The sequence below is a fragment of the Gekko japonicus genome, unplaced genomic scaffold (assembly GCF_001447785.1).
Source record: "Gekko japonicus isolate JY-2015 unplaced genomic scaffold, Gekko_japonicus_V1.1 scaffold1037, whole genome shotgun sequence".
Lineage (NCBI taxonomy): Eukaryota > Metazoa > Chordata > Lepidosauria > Squamata > Gekkonidae > Gekko > Gekko japonicus.
Window position 1 is genome coordinate 596,405 of NW_015171534.1, and position 22,849 is coordinate 619,253.

The following is a 22,849-nucleotide window of genomic DNA, read 5'->3' on the forward strand; positions in this document are numbered from 1 at the left end:
GCGCGTCCTTGCGCCGGCGAATCCCGGCCCCCGGCCGTACTGCGCATGCTCGAGCATGCACAGTTCGGCAGCCTCCCCCTCCCATCCGACTCTTTCTCCCCGGCATCTGATCGTGCCGGGGAGCGCCGCGCTGCGGCTCAGGGGATCCGTGGGATCCCGCCGCGGCGTCTGAACTTTGGTGCGGCTTTTAAAAGCCGCACTTTTCCCTGTGTTTTCCCTGCAATGTGGCAGGGGCCTCTGAAACATTTTAAACCCCTGTTTTCTGTTCCCCACTAAAGCCACAAAAACAGCTGAGTGTTGGGAGCAGTTTGCTTCCCGCTGCTCAGCTGTTTCAGGCTATTTGTGGTTCAGCCACAAACCACGAACCAACACAAACCCTAATTTTTCAATTTGTGCCCATCCCTAGTTGATACTTGAAGGCACACAATTCACAAGATGCTAGATAGTATCATTTGATATCAATTTCTGTGGATCCTAGGCTAGAAAGAGAACCACATACTCCAAAGGTTGACATTTGAATTCTTGGTAGAAGGTTTTATCTTCTGTCGCTGATATGTTCAAAGTGTGCAGTCTGGTTTTCAAGCACTGCTGCAAACAACAATCAGATTTCCATAAAGCACAATACAAAGAGAGCAGGTTTAGGACACAGTGGGTGTGCGATCATATGTACCAAAAGCGGCGGCAACGGTGCAATTCCCTCGTGGAGTAAAGGGGCGCGATCAGACACATCTGTCCAGCGTCCTGGAGTTATCAGCACTGCATCGTATCATGCCGCAGAAGCATGGAAAAAAGCCACCGGGTAAAACCTTCTAGTATACGGAAGTGCAGGGCGTGCGGCCGGAGGTCTGATCAACCAAACGCACGTCATTTTGGCCCGGGGAAAAGAGCCTCACTTCCCGACCACATTTTCTCGCTTGTGTGACCGCAGCCAGTGTGAGGCAATTGCTAGATTGGAGACAGCCAGGTTCAAACCCCATATAACAATTTATGTTATAAAATCTATGTGTGGTTCATTTGTCTGGCCTAGACAAGCTTACTATTAAACCAGCAGTGTATTGTTCATCATAATCAATGTTCACTAGCTGTGAATTAGTGTGCAAGGAGTACCAAAAGCAGAATGAATACACTTATTTGGACTGCTTTAGGGATCAAATGACTTGTGAAAATGGTCAGATATAATAGCTCCTCATTCTTCCAGTTATAGGGTATCTTATGAGATGCCAGCAAAGCTTACATTAGAGGACATCTCACTGGGTTTTTTTAAAATTTACACTCCACCTTTCCCACTGAGACTCAAGCATGGGTTCCACAATTAAAAACAAATGCAATAGGAACAGTATTCAACTAAATGAAATAAAGCACATGGCATCACAATAAAAACTGGATGACTAAATTAGAGAATGCACTAGAAAGATAGTATATTCCATGCATACAATAAAAGGATTACAACATTGAAGAGTAATACAAAAAAACCCAGTATAATATACACAATGTTTTATTTTGTAAACTACCTCAGGCATAAGGAGAGGTGGCATAATTTTTTTCTAAATAAAATACAATGAAAACTGCCTGAAATTTCAGACAAGGGGTTGAATCCAGATGAAAGTAGCGATTTTTGTCAGTTCCCCTTTACTGCTCCAGACCCTACGGAGGCCCACCCTATCCCTCAGGATCCCTTTTCCTCAGGAGCAGCATTTCATGGAGAGAGACTGGGGCATGAAAGAGGAAGGCGGGAGGCGAGGGGATTCCATTCTGCCATTGGAAAACTTAGTCTGGATACAACCCTGTTCCCTCATTTTACACATTCCGCCAAACAGTAGGCCATTCTACCGAGTGGGGATCACAAAAGTCAAAAATACTATTGTTCAGTTTCTTATTTTAGTGAGATTGGGGGGGAAATAGATTATTTTATGGAAAAAGTTTTTAATGAAATGTTTATATAACAGGCAATTTAGTACAAAAAGCACTGTTTTGAGTGATGGCGTGTACTGTCGTGCAAAGTCTGCATTTCATCACGGCTGTATGAAAAAGAACAAAGAGTTTCGTCAGATATTTTGAATAACATTATGTGGATTGTGATCCAATTCCATGGGTAAGCTAAGCTGATCATGTGAATGAAGTCAAGTGTAACGATTCACTATCAAAGAGTTTTATAATTTAACCTGTACAATTTAACCTGAAGTCTAAGTCACCACTTGCCATAGTAGCTGTACCCTGGAGTTTAGTTATGAACATAGACTGTGTAGTTTCAAGACTTGGCAATTGATTCTAATGACTGAATGTACATCAGGAATGTACATCAGGAATACCAGTAATGGAGCTAAATTACAAAATAGCAGAAATTCTACTCTGCTTCTTTGGACCAATATGCAAAAAATACCATTTCTTCCAGTGAAGTTTATCCATTAAACACTTTTTTTACTTGCGTTGTGAGACAACACTCTATTCCACAGCTTAAATTAAATAATACGTTCTCTGTGTGCTTTTGTAGCCCAAAGGAGCTGATCGGAAGCAGAAAACAGACCGAGAAAAAATGGAGAAGAAAACTGGTCAAGAAAGGGAGAAATACCAGCCTTCTTATGATACAACCATTCTCACAGAGGTAATAGCTCTACTGCTCGATGTGTTTATTAAAATATTTATATGCTGCCTTCCCCTACATAGTGGACATAGATGATTATGTATAATAGGTTGCACAAAATTATTGAAGGCAACTTTGTATGGAAAGATATTTGACATTTCAGGAAGATAAAGGATTTTATGGTGAACTGGACTATAGTTTAAAATTATTCTGTTAACAGTACAAACAGTTTGTACAACAGTAGAAACAAACAGACTCATACCCTTCTAAATCCATTGAAGACAAAGGGATTGGAAGGATATAACTCTGCAAATGACACCGTTAGGTGTCCATCAACCATTATCTGCCTGGCCTATACTGGAAAGCAGATTAGTTGTAGAATCTCAGTCATCACCTATTGAAATTTTCATATTCCAAAGAGCTGAAAGTAGGCCTTTTCCTTCAAGTCTTATGCTTCATTAGGAAGCATCTGGCCAAAGTCCAAAAGAGGATACTGGACTACATCTGGGATCCCAAAATGACAAGTGAGGCTTCAGGAATTTGGGGAGTAAGGTTGTCAAGAATGGGCAGTGATAATAGTGCAAGTTCAAGGTAAAGAGCTTTAGTTGGCTAAATCCTCGGTATTATAAGAACTGCACATAGTTACATGCTGTAATTTTAAGGCACTTTTTGCCAAGCAGTCAAAGCAATGGTATTCCCAGTAGTCGTGTATGGCTGCGAGAGTTGGACTGTAAGGAAGGCCGAGCGCCGAAGAATAGATTCTTTTGAACTATGGTGCTGGAGAAGACTCTTGAGAGTCCCTTGGACTGCAAGAAGAACAAATCAGTCGATCCTAAAAGAAATCCACCCTGACTGTTCCCTGGAAGGCCAAATAATGAAACTGAAGCTCAAATACTTTGGCCAGCAAATGAGAAGGGAGCCCTCGCTGGAGAAGACCCTGATGCTGGGAAAGATTGAAGGTCAAAGAAGACGGGGACGGCAAAGGATGAGATGGTTAGACAGTGTCATAAATGCAACGAACATGAAATTGAGCCAACTTCAGAGGACGGCGGAAGACAGGAGGGCCTGGCGGGATCTGGTCCATGGGGTCGCGAAGAGTCGGACTCGACTGTGCGACTGAACAACAAACATATACAGTGCTATGGAAACCATCAGCAGTCTTTCTTGTGAAATTTTATTTTATTTTTTGAGTCCAATAGCACCTTTAAGACCAACAAAGTTTAACTCTGGGTACAAGCTTTCATGTGCAGGCACACTTTTTCAGATCTGAATAAGTGCGCATGCCCATGAAAGCTTATACTCAGAAGAATTAAACTTTGTTGGTCTTAAAGGTGCCACTGGACTCAAACATTGTTCTGTTGCTTCAGGCTAACACAGCTACCCCACCTGAATCTTTCTTTTATTTTGACATCTTAGTCTTGGAAAATTCACACAACACTAGGAAATAGATCAAATTCCCTTAATTAAGAGTAGAAATAAACTTGCTTCATTTCATTTATAATCCCTTTATAATATTTTTCTACAGTTTCGCCAGCTATGTAAGTACGGCTGAGATCATTAGATTTAGAAAAGGACCTTATTTTAAGGGATTGCCAGACCTAGATGATTTGCTCTCAACAGGAATGGCCTTTCGCCTCTAGAAGCAAGAAATCCTGTGGCCACTAAAGAGTTAAATATTTGCTAATGCTTATGTTTGCCCAGGAGAGAAATCCTAGGAAATGCCACAGATCATCTCTTTCTGTCATAGCAAACAAACAGAAGAAATACCATTCAGAATGTTCTTGCGATCTTGACAGCTTATTTAGCTTCCTGCCAGCAGTATTCATCTAGAGTTACTCCTTTAAATTCTGTGGATTTACTGCTAATTCAAACTGCTTTCAACTGAAGTAGGATAAGACAAGGTTCAAAATACATAGTGTTGTATCAGCTTTTCTCTAGCAGCAGCTCTCATGTACAACTGATACACATGCTTAGTCTTCTTTTGAGAGCATTTTTCAATGTAAGTAGGAAGTGTGTGTGTGTGTGAATCCCTCCCATGTAAAAGGTTCTCTACATCTGTGAAGGTAACAAGTCTAGCTTTAGCCTAGTGTCCTGCTTATTATGAAAATTTGAATAGGTTCTTGGATTCTGATGTAATCCTTCTGCTAGGTAGAGCACAAAGCGAGATTCACAGCAAATTAGGCTGTGGGTTGATTGGCTTAGAGGTTAAGATGCTGAGCTGCAGACCGGAAGGTCTGTAGTTCGGCAGTTCGAGACCCAAGTGCCGCATGACAGAGAGAGCTCCCATCTCTGGTTCCATCTCCTGCCAACCTAGCAGTTCGAAAGCAAGAAATTGCAAGTAGATAAATAGGTACTGCTTCGGTGGGAAGGTAACAGCATTCTGTGAGCCTCGGCATTTAGTCATGCCGGCCACATGACCATGGAAATGTCTTCGGACAGCTCTGGCTCTTCGGCTTGGAAATGTAGATGAGCTCCGCCCCCTAGAATCAGATTCGACTGACTTTCGAGCAAGGGGATACCTTTACCTTTACCTGATTTGCCTCAGCCCCCAAGTTAATGTCAAAAGAAGTGTGAGATTTCATTGGCTACAGAGAAGGCAGAGCAGCCAATCAGAGGAAGTCAGCTGGCCTTTTGCCCTGCTGCTCCATCTCACCTCAGCTTTCCTGCAGCAATTGACCCACCCTCCTTAGGGGCAGCACACGATTAGCTGGACGCTATATAGGGCCAAGCAGGAATTTTTGGGGGTTCCTGCAGTTTGGCTGGGCCAGGAGCCCCTTTTCTACCTGCTCCATGCCATTTCAGTGGGGTGGATTTCCCATTAAATAGGCCTGGTTTTAATAACTGGGTAGGCCACCGAGTTGGCAGAAATAGGCTGGGTTGCTTTGGATAGGTAGGGTTAATCAGCAAGCATCCTGAGACATCTGCATGGAGGGCGTGTCCATACTAAACCATTGTGTCTTGTGGCTAGGTGCACTGTGAAAAAGTGCCCTTGGTGCTGAGCAGCATCTTTGGAACCTGGTAGTAGCCTTGCGGCACATCCAGGAAGAGTGATGATGCTGGGCACGTACAGCTGTGCAGGCAGTGATAAGCAAGGCCAGCAGAAACACCAGTCAAGTTTGGAGCAGGGGTGGATCTGTCCACAAGGCAAACCATGTGCAGCCTGGCTTCAAAATTGTCTGCTTATTGAAATAAACAGTGACATAGATCAGCCCTTTAGGCAAGCTGAATACAGTTAAATAAACTAGTAAAACCCCTTCTTGATGTCTTGTGTCTTCATATGGTGGAGTGCCAGGGCAAATTCTTATTTTCTTGGTCGGGGGAGTAAATTCATTTCCTACTAATGATGCTGCAGTAAAACTGGTGTTTGTAAGAATGGGAGACAGCAGTTTCTGGTCCCTACAAAACATGCTCTTCTCACTGTTCCTAATTTGGTTTTGTTCTAATAGTGTTCCCCCTGGCCAGATGTGCCTTATCAAGTAAACAATGCACCGTCTCCGAGTTACAACAGCTCTCCAAACAGTTTCAGCCTTGGAGATGGGTATGTGATAAAATATTTTTGTCTCTTCAGCTGACAGCGGAACCTTAGTTTATTTTTGTGTGTGCGCTTTTTTTCTTCTTTTTAGATAGATTAGGCATATTAAGATGCATTTAGTGTTAAGATAGGAATAAAGCTGTTTTAGTGAGATGGTAAGACTAATTTCTGTCCAGTTGTGCTTTTGAGCAATTCCTGTTTACTCAAATGATAGTAAAGTGAATTTTTCAGTAGCTTGTACCCATTGCTGGCAAAGGAGAAACATTCAAGCCCAAACTCTGTGTCATACATTTTTAAGTAGTAAATGTAATAACTTACAATGGCATATGAGCTGTGCATTCAGCTCCTGTCCTACCTCATGTCTTCTTCTAGAGAAAAGCTAGGTAAAAATACCTTAAATGAACACAAATGTAACCAATGATATACACAAATTGGTCCCTTTTGGCAAGAGAAGTGCAGGATGAGGAACAAAAATTTGAAGGGCCAAATATGGAACAAATCCAAATGTCTCAATTGTGTGTATGTTTTTTTCCCCTGAGGTAAATTCCTGTAGATAGGAAATTAGTAGAAATTTGAATAAGTTGAAACTATTTACTAATTACTGGGTGCGGTCAGACGGCGTGCTGAAAGCGGGTTAAACTGGTCCGGTTCTGACTGGATTATATTTGGTCTGGATAATCGCAATCACACTTACCTCCCTTATCCCGCCTCCCGTCGCTCCCCGCCATCTACACTACAGGGTTTTAAAAAAAATTTCTCAGTTTGCGCATGCGCATAGGCACTCATCCATAGGATGCGCATGCGCAGAACTGCCAGGGCGAATCAATCCAACCCCTCCAACAAAAGACTTCCCTTTAAACTTTTGACCCGAAAATGGCCTCTGTGAGATCTCGAACTCATTTGAATGCTAAAACGAGAGACCGTTTAAATGTTGGTTTTATGAGCAGGTGGGCGGGGCACCGCCTATGCACACACTGCTGATGCAGCTTTCGAGCGGGGAGGGGGTTTAAACCGGAAGTGGCTTGGCACCAGAGGAGCGATCACACAGGGGAAAGTGCGGCTTTAAACAGAAGAGCTGAGAAAACACCACTTTGGGACCTGGTAACAAAATATTCCGCATTAAAGTGGTTTTGAGCTGAAATCCAACGGCTGGGGATGGGAGGCAGATGTTGACTGTGTGATCGTGCATATAGAATCCGTTACTGACGCGTGACGACACCAGATCAAACAGCGCGTCTGAACGCACCCACTGAGTATTTGATAAGATGTGCACATGATCTTGGAAAGGAAGCTATAGAGTAGACATATTTATGATTTTAATAGCATCTTCTGGTTCTTGCAGCAGTCACACTCTACAAATCTGTATTTCAATTTTTGACCAACCAAATAAGATGAAAGGTGGGGGACAGACAGCAAATGTAATTGATAAGAGGCTTAAAAATTCTATTCTTTTTCTTTCCTGACTTTGTATAATTTTTAGAAACAGTTCTCCAACTCCCCAGGTCGAGCTCCTGCCTCCCAGCAATGACGTAAGTATTTGAGATCATGTTAATGTGATGCTTTTCTTTTTTTAGGACACTGGTGAACAGTTCATTTCAAGACCCTCTTATTCTTTTTGCAATGTAGCATCTCCTTCCTTCTGCTTCTATTCAAGATGCTCAGCAGTGGCTTCATCGAAACAGATTCTCTCCATTCTGTAGACTGTTTTCAAGTTTTTCAGGTATGTGGGACTATATGTCTCTGTGCCTTTATCATCCTTTTTTGCTTACCTGGAGCAAACGTGGTATAATGAATAATTTTTTAGGTCTTCTAAATGAAAACTTTTGTTGTGCAATACATCTACACATTCCTCACTTGTTTGACACAGTTCTTTCACTTTAATTCAAGGTTCCTGTTTTGTTGTAGGGATATTATTTTCACTGCTCAAATGGCAATATTCCATGCTTGGTGAAAATGCTGTCGTTCTCCTGGGAAGCAAATTGTTAATATTGTGATTACTATTGGAATGTGTTTGTATATTTAAAATTAAGGGCTCAGCAATACAGAGTCAAAATATGCTTTAAAGGGAGCCCTCTATATGTTATTTGAGGGGAGTAGGATACCTTTCAAAGGGCCCAGCCAGACGTGCCGGAAAACGCACGGGGCGGGGGGGGGAAGCGCAGCTATTTGCACCGTCGCATTCTGATGTGCTGTTATGCGATCAGACGCGACGGGCGGCTTCCCCGCAGCAAAGAGGACGACGGGGGAGGAAGCCGTGCGCCAGCGCGATCACACCAGGAGGCTTCCATAGGCGGCCTGTGGCAAAGCGTTTGCTAGTACATGCGGTGTGCTAGTTTTTTACTGTGCGGCTTCGGCGGCTTGCCACGGGTTTGCCATGGGAGTGCTACGTCTCCCAGATGTTCCTGTGTGATCGCGCCCGGATACTCCGCGGGACTCCCATGCCTTCAGCGGGGCAAATGCTCCGTGTGACCGGGGCCAAAAAAGTGGAGAAGTGGCCACAATTTACATCTACAATGTTTTTGAAAACTAATGGGAGAGATCTGCTCCACTTTTGGAGTCACTGTGAATATGCTGTCTACATCTAACAAGAGATGCAAACTGGATCAAGGACAGCAGTGTTCCACCATTTTGTAAAGCTTTTATTTAGGGGCTGTGGACTCCTTTCTGCGCATTGGAATGCCATCGAGATAGGGTTTTTTTAAAGGGGGAAAGTTGCAGCAATCCTATATCTTCTCTCCATTATATGCTGGTGAGATCATGCTGTTGTCATGGAAAGGGACATTTGAGAACATTGCAAACGGTAACGTGCAGTTATGCAGTGGAAAACCCTTCAGTGCGGAAACCCATTAAAAGTACTGAGTGTGGCTCCTGTGGGTATGAGCTCAGGTTTTGCATATTTGTGCTATCTCAAATCTAGGAGTCAAGTATTTAAATCAAGATAGGAGATCTGGGAATAGATGTAGCATCATGCTGTGAAGTGGAAATTCTGTGGATTTCCCCAGGTTGCTTCTGTTTATGATTTAATGGTGCATCTGTAATTTTCATATAAGAACATTTTGGTACCATTTCCTGAAGGATGTGCCTCTCTCAGGAGGTCTCTTTTGTTGATGGTTCTTGGGAGTGTTTGGGAGAGATCATTAAGATGCACATCTGATTAACTTAATTTATTAAGGCTGTGGTCACACACACTAAATAATCCACTTTCAATCCACTTTCAGTGCACTTCCCAACTGGATTTTACTGTGGGAACTGGCAAAATCCAGTTGGAAAGTGCATTGAAACTGGATTATTTAGTGTGTGTGACTACAGCCTAATTCATGTTGTTAAAAACTGCTTTTGTCTCAGAGCAGAAACAGCATGGCCTTAATGTCTTCCTTCTAGATCTGCCTTTTTTTAACTGATTACACTGTGGACTTGTATAAAGCCTCTTTTTATGCAGCTGTTCGCTGTGTTTCTCCTTCTCTCAGCGCCCCTTCTCATTTGCTTTAACAGGCCTGTGAGATTTGGTTCTGTGTTCCTCATAAACCTTTGACAAAAACAACCTTCTCTTGAAATGTGTAGGTGCTGACTTACTGAAGATGTCCAAAGAAGATTTTATTCAGATCTGTGGGCCTGCCGATGGCATTCGACTTTTTAATGCCATTAAAGGAAGGTTTGTCATTGTCTCTTCCTCCTGTTGTTGTAGCATCAGTTTGTGACGTGAAAGTCCAGCCCTGAATTTAAGCAGAATATTGTGCAGTGCCCAGGGTTCTTGTGCCCTGTCACATTATCCGAATTATGCTATGATTAAATGAAATGGCACTTGAGAACTCACATTAAGTGTATTCGTATACCTGGGGCCCATCACATCTGCCAAAAAGAAAAACGGTAAGCAGTGTGTGTCAGTCAAAAGTGTTAATGTTAAAGAACATGTTTTGCCTGTAGGAATGTAAGGCCCAAGATGACTGTCTATGTCTGTCAAGAACCTGAGCAGAATCAACCTCATCTTCACCAAAAACGAGAAAATGGAGATGGAAATCTTTGTGGTAAGCATCCTGTCCTTCGGCTTAAGATCCCAGTTTTCCACGAGTTACATCAAGATGCCCCCCCACACTTGCATAGTAGAACCGAAGTCAGATATGCCTGATCCTGTTTAGTCACCCACATACACAATAGGCAGGTATGTATGGGGATGTTGTGTTAGCACAGTAGTGTGAATCTAAGCTATTGTGAGAGCACTTTTCTTGAAGTCTTTAGATCACGAATGAACAGGTGTGCTTGCAGAGAGCCATGATAAAAATTGCAGTTGACAAGTCAGTAGACAAACAATAGGCTTGCCCCATTTGATTCATGTAGAATACCATTCTTAATACACCCAAGTAGGGGAAACCACATGTAGTTACAACGTTGTATAGGATCCAAATGCCCGCTTAAATCTAATTTCCCCTGTTTCCAGTCATTAAAGAAGGAGCTGCGGTGGCTCAAGTGGTTAAGACGCTGAACTGCAGGCTGTGGAAGGTCGATAGTTCAGCAGTTCGAGACCCGGGTGCCGCATGACGGAGTGAGCTCTCGTCTCTAGCCCCAGCTCCTGCCAACCTAGCAGTTCGAAAGCAAGAAATTGCAAGTAGATAAATAGGGACCACTTCGGTGGGAAAATAACAGCGCTCTGTGCACCTCGGTGTTCAGTCATGCGGCCACATGACCACGGAAACGTCTTCAGACAGCGCTGGCTCTTCGGCTTTGAAACGGAGATGAGCACCGCAACCCTAGAGTTGGATTCGACTGGCTTTCGAGCAAGGGAACCTTTACCTTTACTTTAACTGAGAACTGAACCAGAAGCTCAGGTGTCAGCCTCAGAAACCCCAGTCCTAAATGTTCAAAAACATCAGGGGGCCGTCTCCTCCCGTGGGAGGAGATGGCCCCCTGATGTTTTTGAACATTTAGGACTGGAGTTTCTGAGGCTGACGCCTGAGCTTCTGGTTCAATTCTCAGTTAGCCACCAGCTTAATTCCTGCTCAAACTCTAGCAGGTTTACAGTGCAGTCCTAAACAGGGTTATGCTTTCCTAAATCAATTTAAACTTAGAAGGGTATACCTCTGTTTAAGATAGTCAAGGGGTGGGCGGGCGGAAATCTCTTCTCATGATCAGTGAACGGGTCCAGAACCATCAAGTAAAACAAGTGTTGCTAAACACCGGAGGGCAGGACTGCCGTTAGCCTTACATGGAATGAGTAGTATGAACATTTGTAATGGATTGCTGAAATTTGGAACATCAGCATTTAAAAAATGGGGAAGTCTTATGCAAAAGACTAGAAGGGTGGTGTGAATTATTAAGTGGGGAGCCTGAAGTATCATCCTCCAAATTGCTCAAGATTTCGATGGATCAAGGCACCTTAGAGCACCTTAGGATGGCCTCTGTGTAAATTTAACACAAAAGGTCAATTTTATCCCCAGGCAAGTGACTTTCTGCTCTTTTCCAAATAACTTTTTATTAAACAAATAACATGATACAGGTAAGTTAACAATTTTTAAAAAACATACTAACAGTCTATATATTACATTTTACAGTTTTTCTTAGTTTGATACAATAGTATTAGTATATATAACAATGGTTATTCACCAGATGTTTAACTCATTAACAATTGTAGGAACTTCTCCTTGTTCAAGCAACTATTCTAGTATAGGTAGCCAAACAGCGGCAAATTTTAAGGCAGAATTGTATACATTGTCTTGAATATATGGAAAAGGGTCTCAATTGACTCGGAGGGGCATGAGCATAATCTCAAATGCCTAGGCATACTAACAGTCTATATATTACATTTTACAGTTTTTCTTAGTTTGATACAATAGTATTAGTATATATAACAATGGTCATTCACCAGATGTTTAACTCATTAACAATTGTAGGAACTTCTCCTTGTTCAAGCAACTATTCTAGGATAGGTAGGCAAACAGCGGCAAATTTTAAGGCAGAATTGTATGCATTGTCTTGTATTTTGTCAGATATTTCCGCCATTATGTATATTTTCCAGAGTTTATCATGCCAATGTTGCATTGTGGGTTTTTTATTACTTTTCCATAGTAATGCAACAGAATTTTTTGCTGCTACTAATAAGATGGCCACTCTTTTGGTTATACATTTTGAACTTACATTGGTTTGCCACCTGTTCAATAAAATATGTTCCACCGTATTTTCTACTTTCTGCTCTTAATCCAGTTTGGTGTAGTGGTTAAGTGCGTGGACTCTAATCTGGGAGAACCGGGTTTGATTCCCCACTCCTCCACTTGCACCTGGCTGGATGACCTTGGGCAAGGCATAGTTCTGATAAGAGCTGTTCTTGGAAAAGAGCAGTTTCTGTCAAGAGCTCTCTCAGCCCCACCTACCTCACAGGGTGTCTGTTGTGGGGAGGGGAAGGGAAAGGAGTTTGTAAGCCGCTCTGAGACACCTTTGGGTAGTGAAGGGCGGGATATAAATCCAATCTCTTCTCTTCTTCTTCTTCTAATCTTGGTTTCTTGCCGTGAGTTAAAAACTAACACAAACAGTAAATGAGGGCCCTTACATTTTGTACCACTTTAGGCTTTGCCTTGAATATATGCAAATCCTGGTGCATTCATACAGTGCAAATTCTAAAAGTTTCTCCCATTGCTATCGCAGTATACCATGCTATCTTCTTAGAAGAGCTGACAACTCTGGAATTAATGGAGAAGATTGCAAACTTGTACAGTATTTCCCCACAGCAGATAAACCGTATCTATCGGCAAGGACCTACGGGAATCCATGTGTTAGTGAGCAATGAGGTAAGGGTTTAACTAGAATATGTCACATCTGATACCAGGTGTTGAGTTTAAAGGGACTTCTCTGACATAAACCATATTAAACTTGGAGTGACCTTATCATTGTGGATTATGTGGGGTTTCCCCTGCACTCGAAGTTACTAAACCTCAAATATTAAACATCTTCCTCTGTTCAGGTCTGTGTGGGGTGGGGGTTACAGTTAGTGACTGGATCTTAAAATGAAGAAACTGATTATCCCTCTTGCTTTTTTGTTTGTATAAGAGATAAGAAATTTTGCATTCACTATAGTAGCAGAGAACAAGAAACCTTGGAAATAGAAGTAATCTACATTCAGTCTGGGACCAACATACCTTCAGGACCTTCTCTCCCAGTATGTCTCCCAAAGAGCATTACACTCTGCAGATCAACATCTGGCCTAAAGGATGTCCACAGAGCCTCAACCAGAGCCAGAGCTTTTTCAGCTCTGGCACCAGCCTGGGGGAACAGTCTCCTGATTGAGATTTTGGCCCTGCCGGACTTAATGCAGTTTTGTAGGGCCTGTAAAACTTAGATGTTCTTCCAGGCCTATGGCTGAAGCCAGAGATCCCTCTAAGCTGCACTAGCAGGTACTGGTGCCCAACATTTCAGAGGCCAGCTCAGGGAATTTAGCTTCTGCTCAGACTAAGGCATTTCCCCCTCCCATTAGAAACAATGGAGGATGGGGGCATCTCTTTTTGGGGGCCATAGAATTGGTTTCTCTGGTCCAATCTTTTTGAAACTTGGGGAGGTTTTTGAGAACAGGCACCAGCAGCAATGCTGCAAATTTGGTGCATCTACCTCAAAATAACAGCTCCCACAGAGCCCCAGAGCCCCCCAGAGCCCCCATAGGCTATAATGGTCCCCACAGGCTATAATGGACCCAGAAAAAAATAGATTTTTTTTGCACACCTGTTATGCTTTTCAGTGTGATTTGTAAGCTGCCTTGTGCTATAGGAAAAAGTGGGATATAAATGTTTGAATAGATAAGTAGTTTGGGCAGGTTGGTAACATTTAAGCAACTTCCTGTTTGTTAGGTTAGGCAGTGTGGAATATAATGGAAAGGGGTGGTTAGATCTGTTCTCTGGAGGCCAGGTCTACCAGTATAGTGGATAGGGGAGGGTAGACCTGTTCTCTGGAGGCCAGGTTGACCAGTATAATGGAAAGGGGTGGGTAGACCTGTTCTCTGGAGGCCAGGTCTACCAATATAGTAGAAAGGGTAGGGTAAACCTGTTCTCCAGAGGCCTGGTCTACCCCCATAGAGGACAACATTTTCTGTAATGGAGTTTGATTTGATCTTCTTTGTGGTCTCTGTGGAGTCCCACACATGGGGGTTATGCACCTGTGCCTGAACTTGACCTCAGAGACCTACAAGAGCTAGCCTCTGGCATTTGGCGTGTTCTCTTCCTGCATTCTAGGGAGCAGGCACCAACTGCGCATGCCTGGAACGGGGAAGGAACGCCCTCCCAGTTAGTTTCTTCTTGACCACGGTGCTGGTCAGACTGACCTCGCTGCGTTCCTGCTCCTGAGCTACCTTATAGGCGTCTTCTCCTAGCCATCTCTTCATCTGTGACCTTCTGTCTGATTTTCTACAAAAAAAGCCCTGTCTGTGACCTTCTGTCTGAAAAAAAAGGAAGCCTCCATGAATCTTTTGTCATTGACTGTCTCCCTCACCCCTCCCCCCGGGTCCTCGGTATGGCGCATGGAAGGGAAGACTTGCTTCAAACACTGCCGAAACTGTGAGGGAAAGATCCCAACCACCGACGGGCATTCCCTGTGCCTTTTTTGCTTGGGCGAGACCCACAAACCTGACTCTTGTGCCCATTGCAGCAACTTCACCAAACAGGCTTGAAAAAATAGAGCTGTGAGGTTGAAGAGCCACCTTCTTGAGATTCCGTCTGCTGATGCCTCAATCCTCGAGCTCCAGAGCCTCGCCGCCTCCCCCATCTCAGAGGGGAGAGTCGGTCAAGTCAGCAGCCTCCTCGGCCTCGATGGCAGCAAAGTGTAAGACCAGCAAACAGTCTAAGGGACTCTTGGTTTCATCCCCCGATGCACTGAAACGGAAGAACTCACACAAGTTGAAGGATCGATTAGTCCCAACACTCGGGCACTTCTGTCCCTGTCTTATCTGTGGAGACCTCAACCACTGGCCCTCAGGACTCCACCTCTGCTCTGACTCTTAACTTCAACCCTGTCTACCGTGGCTGCTCCCCTCATGCAAGTGGTGCATGTTCTGACCAGATTGCCATCTGTGTGTAGCTACTGGCCGTCGGACTTCCTCAAATCCAACCCCGCCCTTCGGGACAGATCTCCCTCATGGCCTGCCACCTCAGCCCCGATTCTCTCAAAGCCGCTCTCAATCCCACAGCAGGCAGCATCTTCACCATGCCCCTGCCTTTTATGCTGCACCCTATGAGGGCTATCCAAGATACTTGTTGGACTCACGCTCTCTTCTTTGCATCAGCGCTTCTCTCGAGGCTACCCGGAGCGTTATCAGTCTCCATCTCGTTCCTCCTACAACACTCGGGACCGATACTCCCGGGCTTTTTCACCACACTGATTGGAAGATTTAATAGTTCATCTCCCTTGGATCCCATGACCTCTGATTCTGGGTCCTCCAGATGCACCCATTATCATCAACTTGCCTGTGGCTCCTCCAGCTTTCACACTCACCGGTCCTCCTGGATCTCCAGCTGAGCTGTCTTCCCATACAACAATTGCTATTCTGACCCCTGTACCTACCGTCCTGTCAGACGACGATCTCAGTTCCCTGGATTCCACCTCGGAACCATCAGACTCTGAAGCAGACAACACACTACACACCTCTCCTGACTCAGACGTCATCCACCCTTGTTCACTTTCTCTGTTGGAAGGATCCAAATCCTACCTTGAACTGGTGATGCATATGGATACTGCTCCGAACATCCATATCACAGATCTTGTGCACAAGCTGGTATAATCTGACCTCCCACTGGCATCCTTACTCCCCATGCTCCCGGTGCACTTGGGGGCCCTTTGTGAGGCATGGGTCAAGCCAGCTTCTATCCCACTGGCCTCGAAGCGCTTTGTATCCCTTTATTGGGTTCAACCCTCGAACTATAAATTTCTTTTCTCACACCCGGCTGTGAACTCTGTCATAGTGCACTCCGCAACCAAATCCAAGCAAGCTTGACATTCCGTACGTCCGGACCGCGAAGGTCAGAAGTTGGACACCCTGGGGCAGAAAATGTATTCCGTCACAACTACCACAGCCAAAATACAGAACTACTTGGCATATTTCTCGGCTTACTCCATCCACATGTGTAGCCAACTCTCCACTCTGGTGACCGAGCTGCTGGGAAACCTCTCAAAAGACTGCCACTACCCTAGTCAACAAACTGTCCAGATTTGCAAAACAACAGATCAACACTCTAAGACATGCTGTCTCCTGCTTGTCAAAGGCTCTGGCCATCTCCATTGCCCTCAGAAGACATGCTTGGCTGCACTCCACCACCTTACAACTAGACATAAAGTCCAAGGTGGAGGGTGTCTTCCATGCCTCCACAGACAAGATCCTCACCAGTGTGGATGATAGCCAAAAGAGGGTAAAAAGCCTGAGTGCCTCACGGCCTCCTCAACAGAGTAAGGGCCCCCAAAAACGTGGAGACAAAGCTCTTTCAAGCGTTCCTGGTCCCCTCATCAATCAGACTACTGGAAACGTAAAGGTTCTCCAACTAAACAACCATACCTTTTGAGATTCACTCACAACGTTAATGCTACTAGCTTTTTCCTCTCATGAAGCAGAATTTTTGCCCACAACACTGTGGAGCTTAGAGGGAACATTGGCTGAGGTGGCGTGAATCCAAATTTTATTGGCCTCCCCCTGCCCTTCTCCTCTGCTGTACTGTTGCTCTGTAACATCTGCATTGTTTCCATCTCGCATTGATTTTTGTCTGCCCGTCCCCCCCCTCAGTTTTAGTTGCATCTGCCTGTTCACAGGTAGATGAATTATTGGTGCCATCGGCAGTAGTTTATTAGTATAAATTGAGGTATTGGTTTTAAACTGCTTATTATGTTTTAATTGGTTGTATTATGTTGTTTATATTTTGTTGTAACCTGACCTGAGCCTGCTTCTGGGGGAGGGAGGGCTAGAAACCGCATAAATAAATAACATTTTCACCCATTAATTTTAAATGACGTATATAGGTAAAGGTTTCCCTTGCTCGAAAGCCAGTCGAATCTGACTCTAGGGTTGTGGTGCTCATCTCAGTTTCCAAGCCGAAGAGCCAGCGCTGTCCAGAGACATTTCCGTGGTCATGTGGCCAGCATGACTAAACACCAAGGTGCACAGAACGCTGTTACTGTCCCCACCGAAGCGGCACCTATTTATCTACTTGCAATTTCTTGCTTTCGAACTGCTAGGCTGGCAGGAGCTGGGACCAGAGACGGGAGCTCACTCCGTCATGCGGCACTTGGGTCTCGAACTGCTGAACTACCCACCTTCCAGCCTGCAGTTCGGTGTCTTAAGCCAGTAAAACCCATCACCTTAGAACCAAAGTAGACAAAATTGCAAGAGTTCTGTGAATGTCTCTCCTATGACTTTTTTAAAAAATGTAAATGCTGTGAGGCATCTGATTGGGATTGGGGCTGTGGCACAAAGAGGTGGTGGTGGTCAGTGCAAGCCATTCCCTGGAGCTACTGTTTGCCTTACAGGGGGAAACACACACAGTCATCTGTAATTTGTCCTTCGGTCGTGCTCCGGAGGTTTCTCAATTTCATGTTCATTTCCTCGATAACACTGTCCAACCATCTCATCCTTTGCCATCCCCTTCTTCTTTGACCTGCAATCTTTCCCAGCATCAGGGTCTTCTACAGTGAGGGCTCCCTTCTCATTTGCTGGCCAAAGTATTTGAGCTTCAGTCTCTGGCCTTCCAGGGAACAGTCAGGGTTGATTTCTTTTAGGATTGATATATAGATACACACACACACACTTGCTGCTTGAGTGTTTCCTTGCTACAGTCTCTGGCCTTCCAGGGAACAGTCAGGGTTGATTTCTTTTAGGATTGACATATTGATACACACACACACACTTGCTGCTTGAGTGTTTCTTTGCAAGATGCAAGTGCAATGCCACAATCCTGCCTTTTCGCTATCATTGTCCACTTACAGCTATCATGGCTGCCTTGCTTTTCTTGCTAGATTTACTTTCCATTTTTTTGCTAATTGCTGGCAAAAGCAGTCAAAATCTGAGAGAACAAGGAAGGAAACCACCTGTGTGGTGACTTCCTTGTTCCTTGAGTCTAGCAAAGCCACTGTGAGGAAAGTAAGCAAGCATCAACAGTAATTCTCCTTAACATGTCCCTGAGGCAGCTGTCTGAGCTGGCGACCTCTGTGGCCCTTTAGAGGATCTAAGAGGTTAATATGTGAGCTGACCCTAATTCTCCTGCTTTCGTTTAGAATGCACATTCATGAATATGAAACAGAGTGCATTTGCATTCGTGTTAGTGCTTCTTTGGGTGAGCTGCCTCTTTCGCGTCAGCAGTCCCCAATGTACCGTCCCTCTGCTGCATTTAGAGGATTCTTTACCACCACCTTGGCACCAGTGCATCTTGGAGTTATTCCAGCACATCTCATAATTGGAACAGTATGGGGTTATTTACTGTCCCAAGCACTTTAAGTCCCAGGGTTTAGGACTGCTCCATAAAACATCTAGAGATTTGTTATGGACAGGGCTTTTTTTGTAGAAAAAGCCCAGCAGGAACTCATTAGCATAACAGGCCACACCCAACAGCAGAAACTTACTGGCATATGAGGCCACACCCCCATGCCTTCCCTTGGCTTGCAGGGCGCCCCATTGCTGCTGGGAGCTTGGGCAAGCCCCCCTTTGAAGGGAAGGGAAGGCAGCCACCGGGAAGTGTGTGTATGTGCTGCTCTCCAGGCCTTCCCTCTGTAGCCTGGCACGCAGAGGTTTTGGCTGTAGTGGGCGTGGCCATCTCTGAAGCCAGCCGGAACGCCGTTCCTGTGCGTTCCTGCCCCAAAATAGCCCTGGTTTTGGACATGAATACAAACATTCAGAACACTTGGCCTAGTTTACTTGGTTTTACTAACAGGAATGGATCCAGATATAACACGTTTCTAGAATAATAAGAGGACCCTCCGTTCACTTCTCGGCTGCTGTAATGGATGGAATATCTGTGGGACCTTCTTGTGTTCATAGCTTGCCGTGTAGCCCTCCACAGAGTAATATGAAGCATTTATATAGCACTTCAAAGTGTTATATATTATCTGAGTAATCTTAGCAGCAACACTGTAAGACAAGTCAGTATTATTATCTCCATTTTGCTGGGGGGTGGCTGAAAGAAGGGGTCGTAAACTCACTACATATTCTTAGATAATCCTAAAATGAGTCTGGACTCCTTCCTTGCACACAGCCTAGTTTATCAGCTACTGCAGGATGTCATCTCTGGGGTGAGAGTCCCATACAATACTTACCCTATGACTTTCCCCCATTTATTTATTTCTTTATTATATTTATACCCCAACCTCCCAGCCATGGTCGGCTCAGGGCAGCTTACAACAGCATAAAAACAACAATAGATAAAATAACAATCCTAAAACCATAACAAGTGACTTTGCATATTAGGAGACACACCCCTCATGTAGCCAATCCTCCAAGAGCTTACAGTAGCCCCTGTAAGAAGAGCTCTGTAAGCTCTTGGAGGATTGGCTACATTAGGGGGTGGTGTCGCCTAACATGCAAAGGAGTTCCTGCTACAAAAAGAGCCCTGAATCACAATATTAAAGGGTGCTAACAATAATAATCCAGTTTCCAGTAACAGGTATCAGTTAACATGACGTCTGAGATGGCGCTCAAACTTCCGTGCCATCCTAATGATTTACAGTCTATCAAGGAAAATATATTGGTCTCCCTAGCTCGTACTTTGCTTCTCTTACAGCTCACGCTGTGTTTAAGTAAAGAGGATTTAGCTGAGCGTAATTCTGAATGGTCAAAAGGTGAGGTTTCAGCACCACGAACAGTTCCTGCCACCTCTGTCTTTAGGCCTTTTTGTTGTTGTTGTTAATCCCCCCCCCCTCCCCATCTTCCCTTCAGAATTTTGCCTTACAATTTTTAGTTTCTTGCATAAACATTCCAAATATGGAAAGGAAATTAAAGTATTGGGAGTAGCTGTAACCAGGAATCCTAATGCGTCATAGTAAAGTGTCATAGTATCCACTGAAATGTCAGTTTAGATTCCCCTAGAAGTTTAGTATATTCTCAGTTATAACCATTACTGCATTATTAGAGCTTGAAATTAGTTGCAGAAATAAATTTCACAAACCATGCAAATTCGCATTCATTTAAGTTTTCTACATCAGTTACAAAAGTTGCAGCTTTGCTGAATCTTATGTTAATTTTGTCATAGGGTAGAGGGGGAAGGATACATTGGCACCTTGAGTAGCAGTATATGAATAGGAGCTCCCCCTTTCCCCTCTTGAAAGTGCTTCCCTAACCCTAATTTCTTAACTATAAGTGTGTATCTATACATAGGGGTCATTTCGTAGAAAAAGAGGTGCAGGAGCTCATTAGCATAACTCATTAGCATAACTTCTTTGCATATGCCACACCCCCTGACATCACCGGAAGTGTGCCAGAAGGCAACACCCACCACTCAGGCTCCACTGGACTTTTTTGGATTGCTAGCTATTGGGGGGTGGGGGGAACGCGCAGATCTGCCCTCGCAGAGGAGGGAGAGCTTGTACCTGAATAAAACTTGGTCTTAAAGGTGCTACTGGACTGTTTTGGACTGGGGGGCTGGGGGGGACTCTGCAACTTACCTGGCTGCTTCTTGCTCTGACTGAGGGCTGCTGGGAGCAGGGGGTGGGGCTTGTTGCATGTGCCCTCCTCCTGGGCTCTTTACTGTCGGAGCTCTGCTCCTGTGCGCTCCTGCAGGAAATGACCCCTGCCTCTACATCTTCATACTTTTTTTGTACTGAAACCATGCCCACCCCCCTCCATAAAATCTGGGATGGATTATGTATAATGGGACCAAAGTATGTCATGGCAGTATGTATGGCACAGAAGCTATCCTTGGTAACAATATTCTGGCTGCTTGCAAGCAGTCATCTCGGTCCAGTGCAAAAGCCAAACACAAAAGCCATGTAATATCTAACGTGCTTTTGGACCACAGCTACCACATGCTATAATCTAACATGGAGTCAAGAATCTTTAAACTACATTGAAGCCAAGGTGTTTAACATGCTTACTTGTCCACTGGATTGTGGCCAAGAAACCACCTTTTATGAGACTGAACTTGTATATATAAATCCTGAAATAACTGGGCAAACTGTATTTTGGGGGTACATCTGGTAGTCCATAGTCCATGTAGTTTATTAGAGACAACATTTGGTACTAGATAAATGGGTACAATAATCTTCCTTCCTTCTATCCATTTCCATAAATGTCTGATTTATTTTCCTATATGAGGATATTTGCCACGAAAAGCAAGCAGTCTTTTCTAATTGTCCTGTGGTTGCATGCACTGGAATCACTTAAGAAGCCTCATTACATATGACCTCTGAGGAACATAGTTAAAGCTGGCAAAGCAGAGAGAAGGACTCCCAGCCAGTTACAGACGAGGCCTGTGATTTTTATTCTGAAAGCCTCCTTGCCGTCTCACTTGGGTGGTTCCGAACCTTTTAACATTTTGAATAGTCATGAAGTGCTTTAAAGCAGTCTCTGAAAAGAGAATTGCCTTGCCCAGCTTTGGCGCAGGGTAGGGTGTGCTTCATTAAATACTTAGGTTACTTATTAACAACAACGATTGCTTTGTTTTTGTGTTGAAGTGGCAGGGCAGCAAAAGTGAAGCAAACAAAAGGCACCAAATGGATGTTCTTCATGCATCGTTAGACATATGATGTTGGGGGGGGGGCACCATTTGCCCTCAGTTTTACCAGATATGTGATATTCCACTGATATGTGGAAGGAAGCTTGGCTGGAAAAAAAAAGTGAATGGAAGGAATTATTTTCTGTGAATCATCTAGCACAAGTTAAGGTTGACCAAATGTGGGGCAGCAAGGAAGGATGGTGAAATACTAGCTTCACTGACATGTAATCATTTTCACCCTATTTCTTCAGTGGAATTCACAGCTTTCTCTTTTATGTCCAACAAACTTGGACATATACATTTTCACCCTATTTCTTCAGTGGAATTGACAGCTTTCTCCTTTATGTCCAACAAACTTGGAGATATACCGCTGTTATGTATTGAGATGTATATAACATTGAAGAGTGGGTACGGGGGTGCACGCCTTGCCAGCAGGCAAGACCCGAACCGCCAACCGCCTCCCCACAGAAATGGGAATCGGCGGGAAAGCCTTGGTCGAGGCTGCACATTGATTTGGCGGGCCCAGTACATGGTCAAATGTTTTTGATTGTTGTGGATGCATATTCGAAATGGTTGGAAGTGGCGCCGATGTCTACCACCACTTCCACTGCTGTTATTAATGTGTTGCGCCGCTTAATTGCCACGCATGGGTTGCCTGATGTCCTGGTGAGCGATAACGGCGCTCAATTTGTGTCCCAGGAGTTTGCCCAATTCCTAGCTAATAATGGCATCAGGCAAATTACGTCTGCCCCGATCCACCCAGCATCGAACGGGCAGGCAGAGCGAATGGTCCGCACGACCAAAGAGGCGCTCGCCGAGCTAACATCCGGGGATTGGGGAGTGAAACTAGCGTCATTCCTCCTTCGGCAACACGTAACGCCGTGCTCTGCCACAGGCCGCAGCCCGGCCGAACTATTGATGGGGCGACGCCTAGCGTCGTTGCTGGATAGGCTGCATCCAGACCTCAACGACTTGAGGCTCCAACAGCAAGGAGTCCCCACTAAGGTCCGCACATTCGAGTGCGGAGATACGGTGTTCGCTAAGAACTATGCAGGGGGACATTCGTGGCTTCCAGCCACAGTG

The 22,849-nt window shown here is 44.5% G+C and overlaps 1 protein-coding gene across 1 annotated transcript in view; it reads left to right on the plus strand.

Moving 5' to 3' along the window:
• The window catches only part of TFCP2L1 (transcription factor CP2-like 1), an 85,462-nt gene that overhangs the window by 59,117 nt on the left and 3,496 nt on the right, over nt 1–22,849 (plus strand). Inside the window, exons 7-13 of the mRNA XM_015419603.1 lie at nt 2,492–2,602; nt 6,028–6,119; nt 7,594–7,642; nt 7,740–7,833; nt 9,675–9,765; nt 10,038–10,138; nt 12,747–12,889. Coding sequence (XP_015275089.1) covers nt 2,492–2,602; nt 6,028–6,119; nt 7,594–7,642; nt 7,740–7,833; nt 9,675–9,765; nt 10,038–10,138; nt 12,747–12,889 — 681 coding nt within the window. The remainder of the gene's footprint in view (nt 1–2,491; nt 2,603–6,027; nt 6,120–7,593; nt 7,643–7,739; nt 7,834–9,674; nt 9,766–10,037; nt 10,139–12,746; nt 12,890–22,849) is intronic.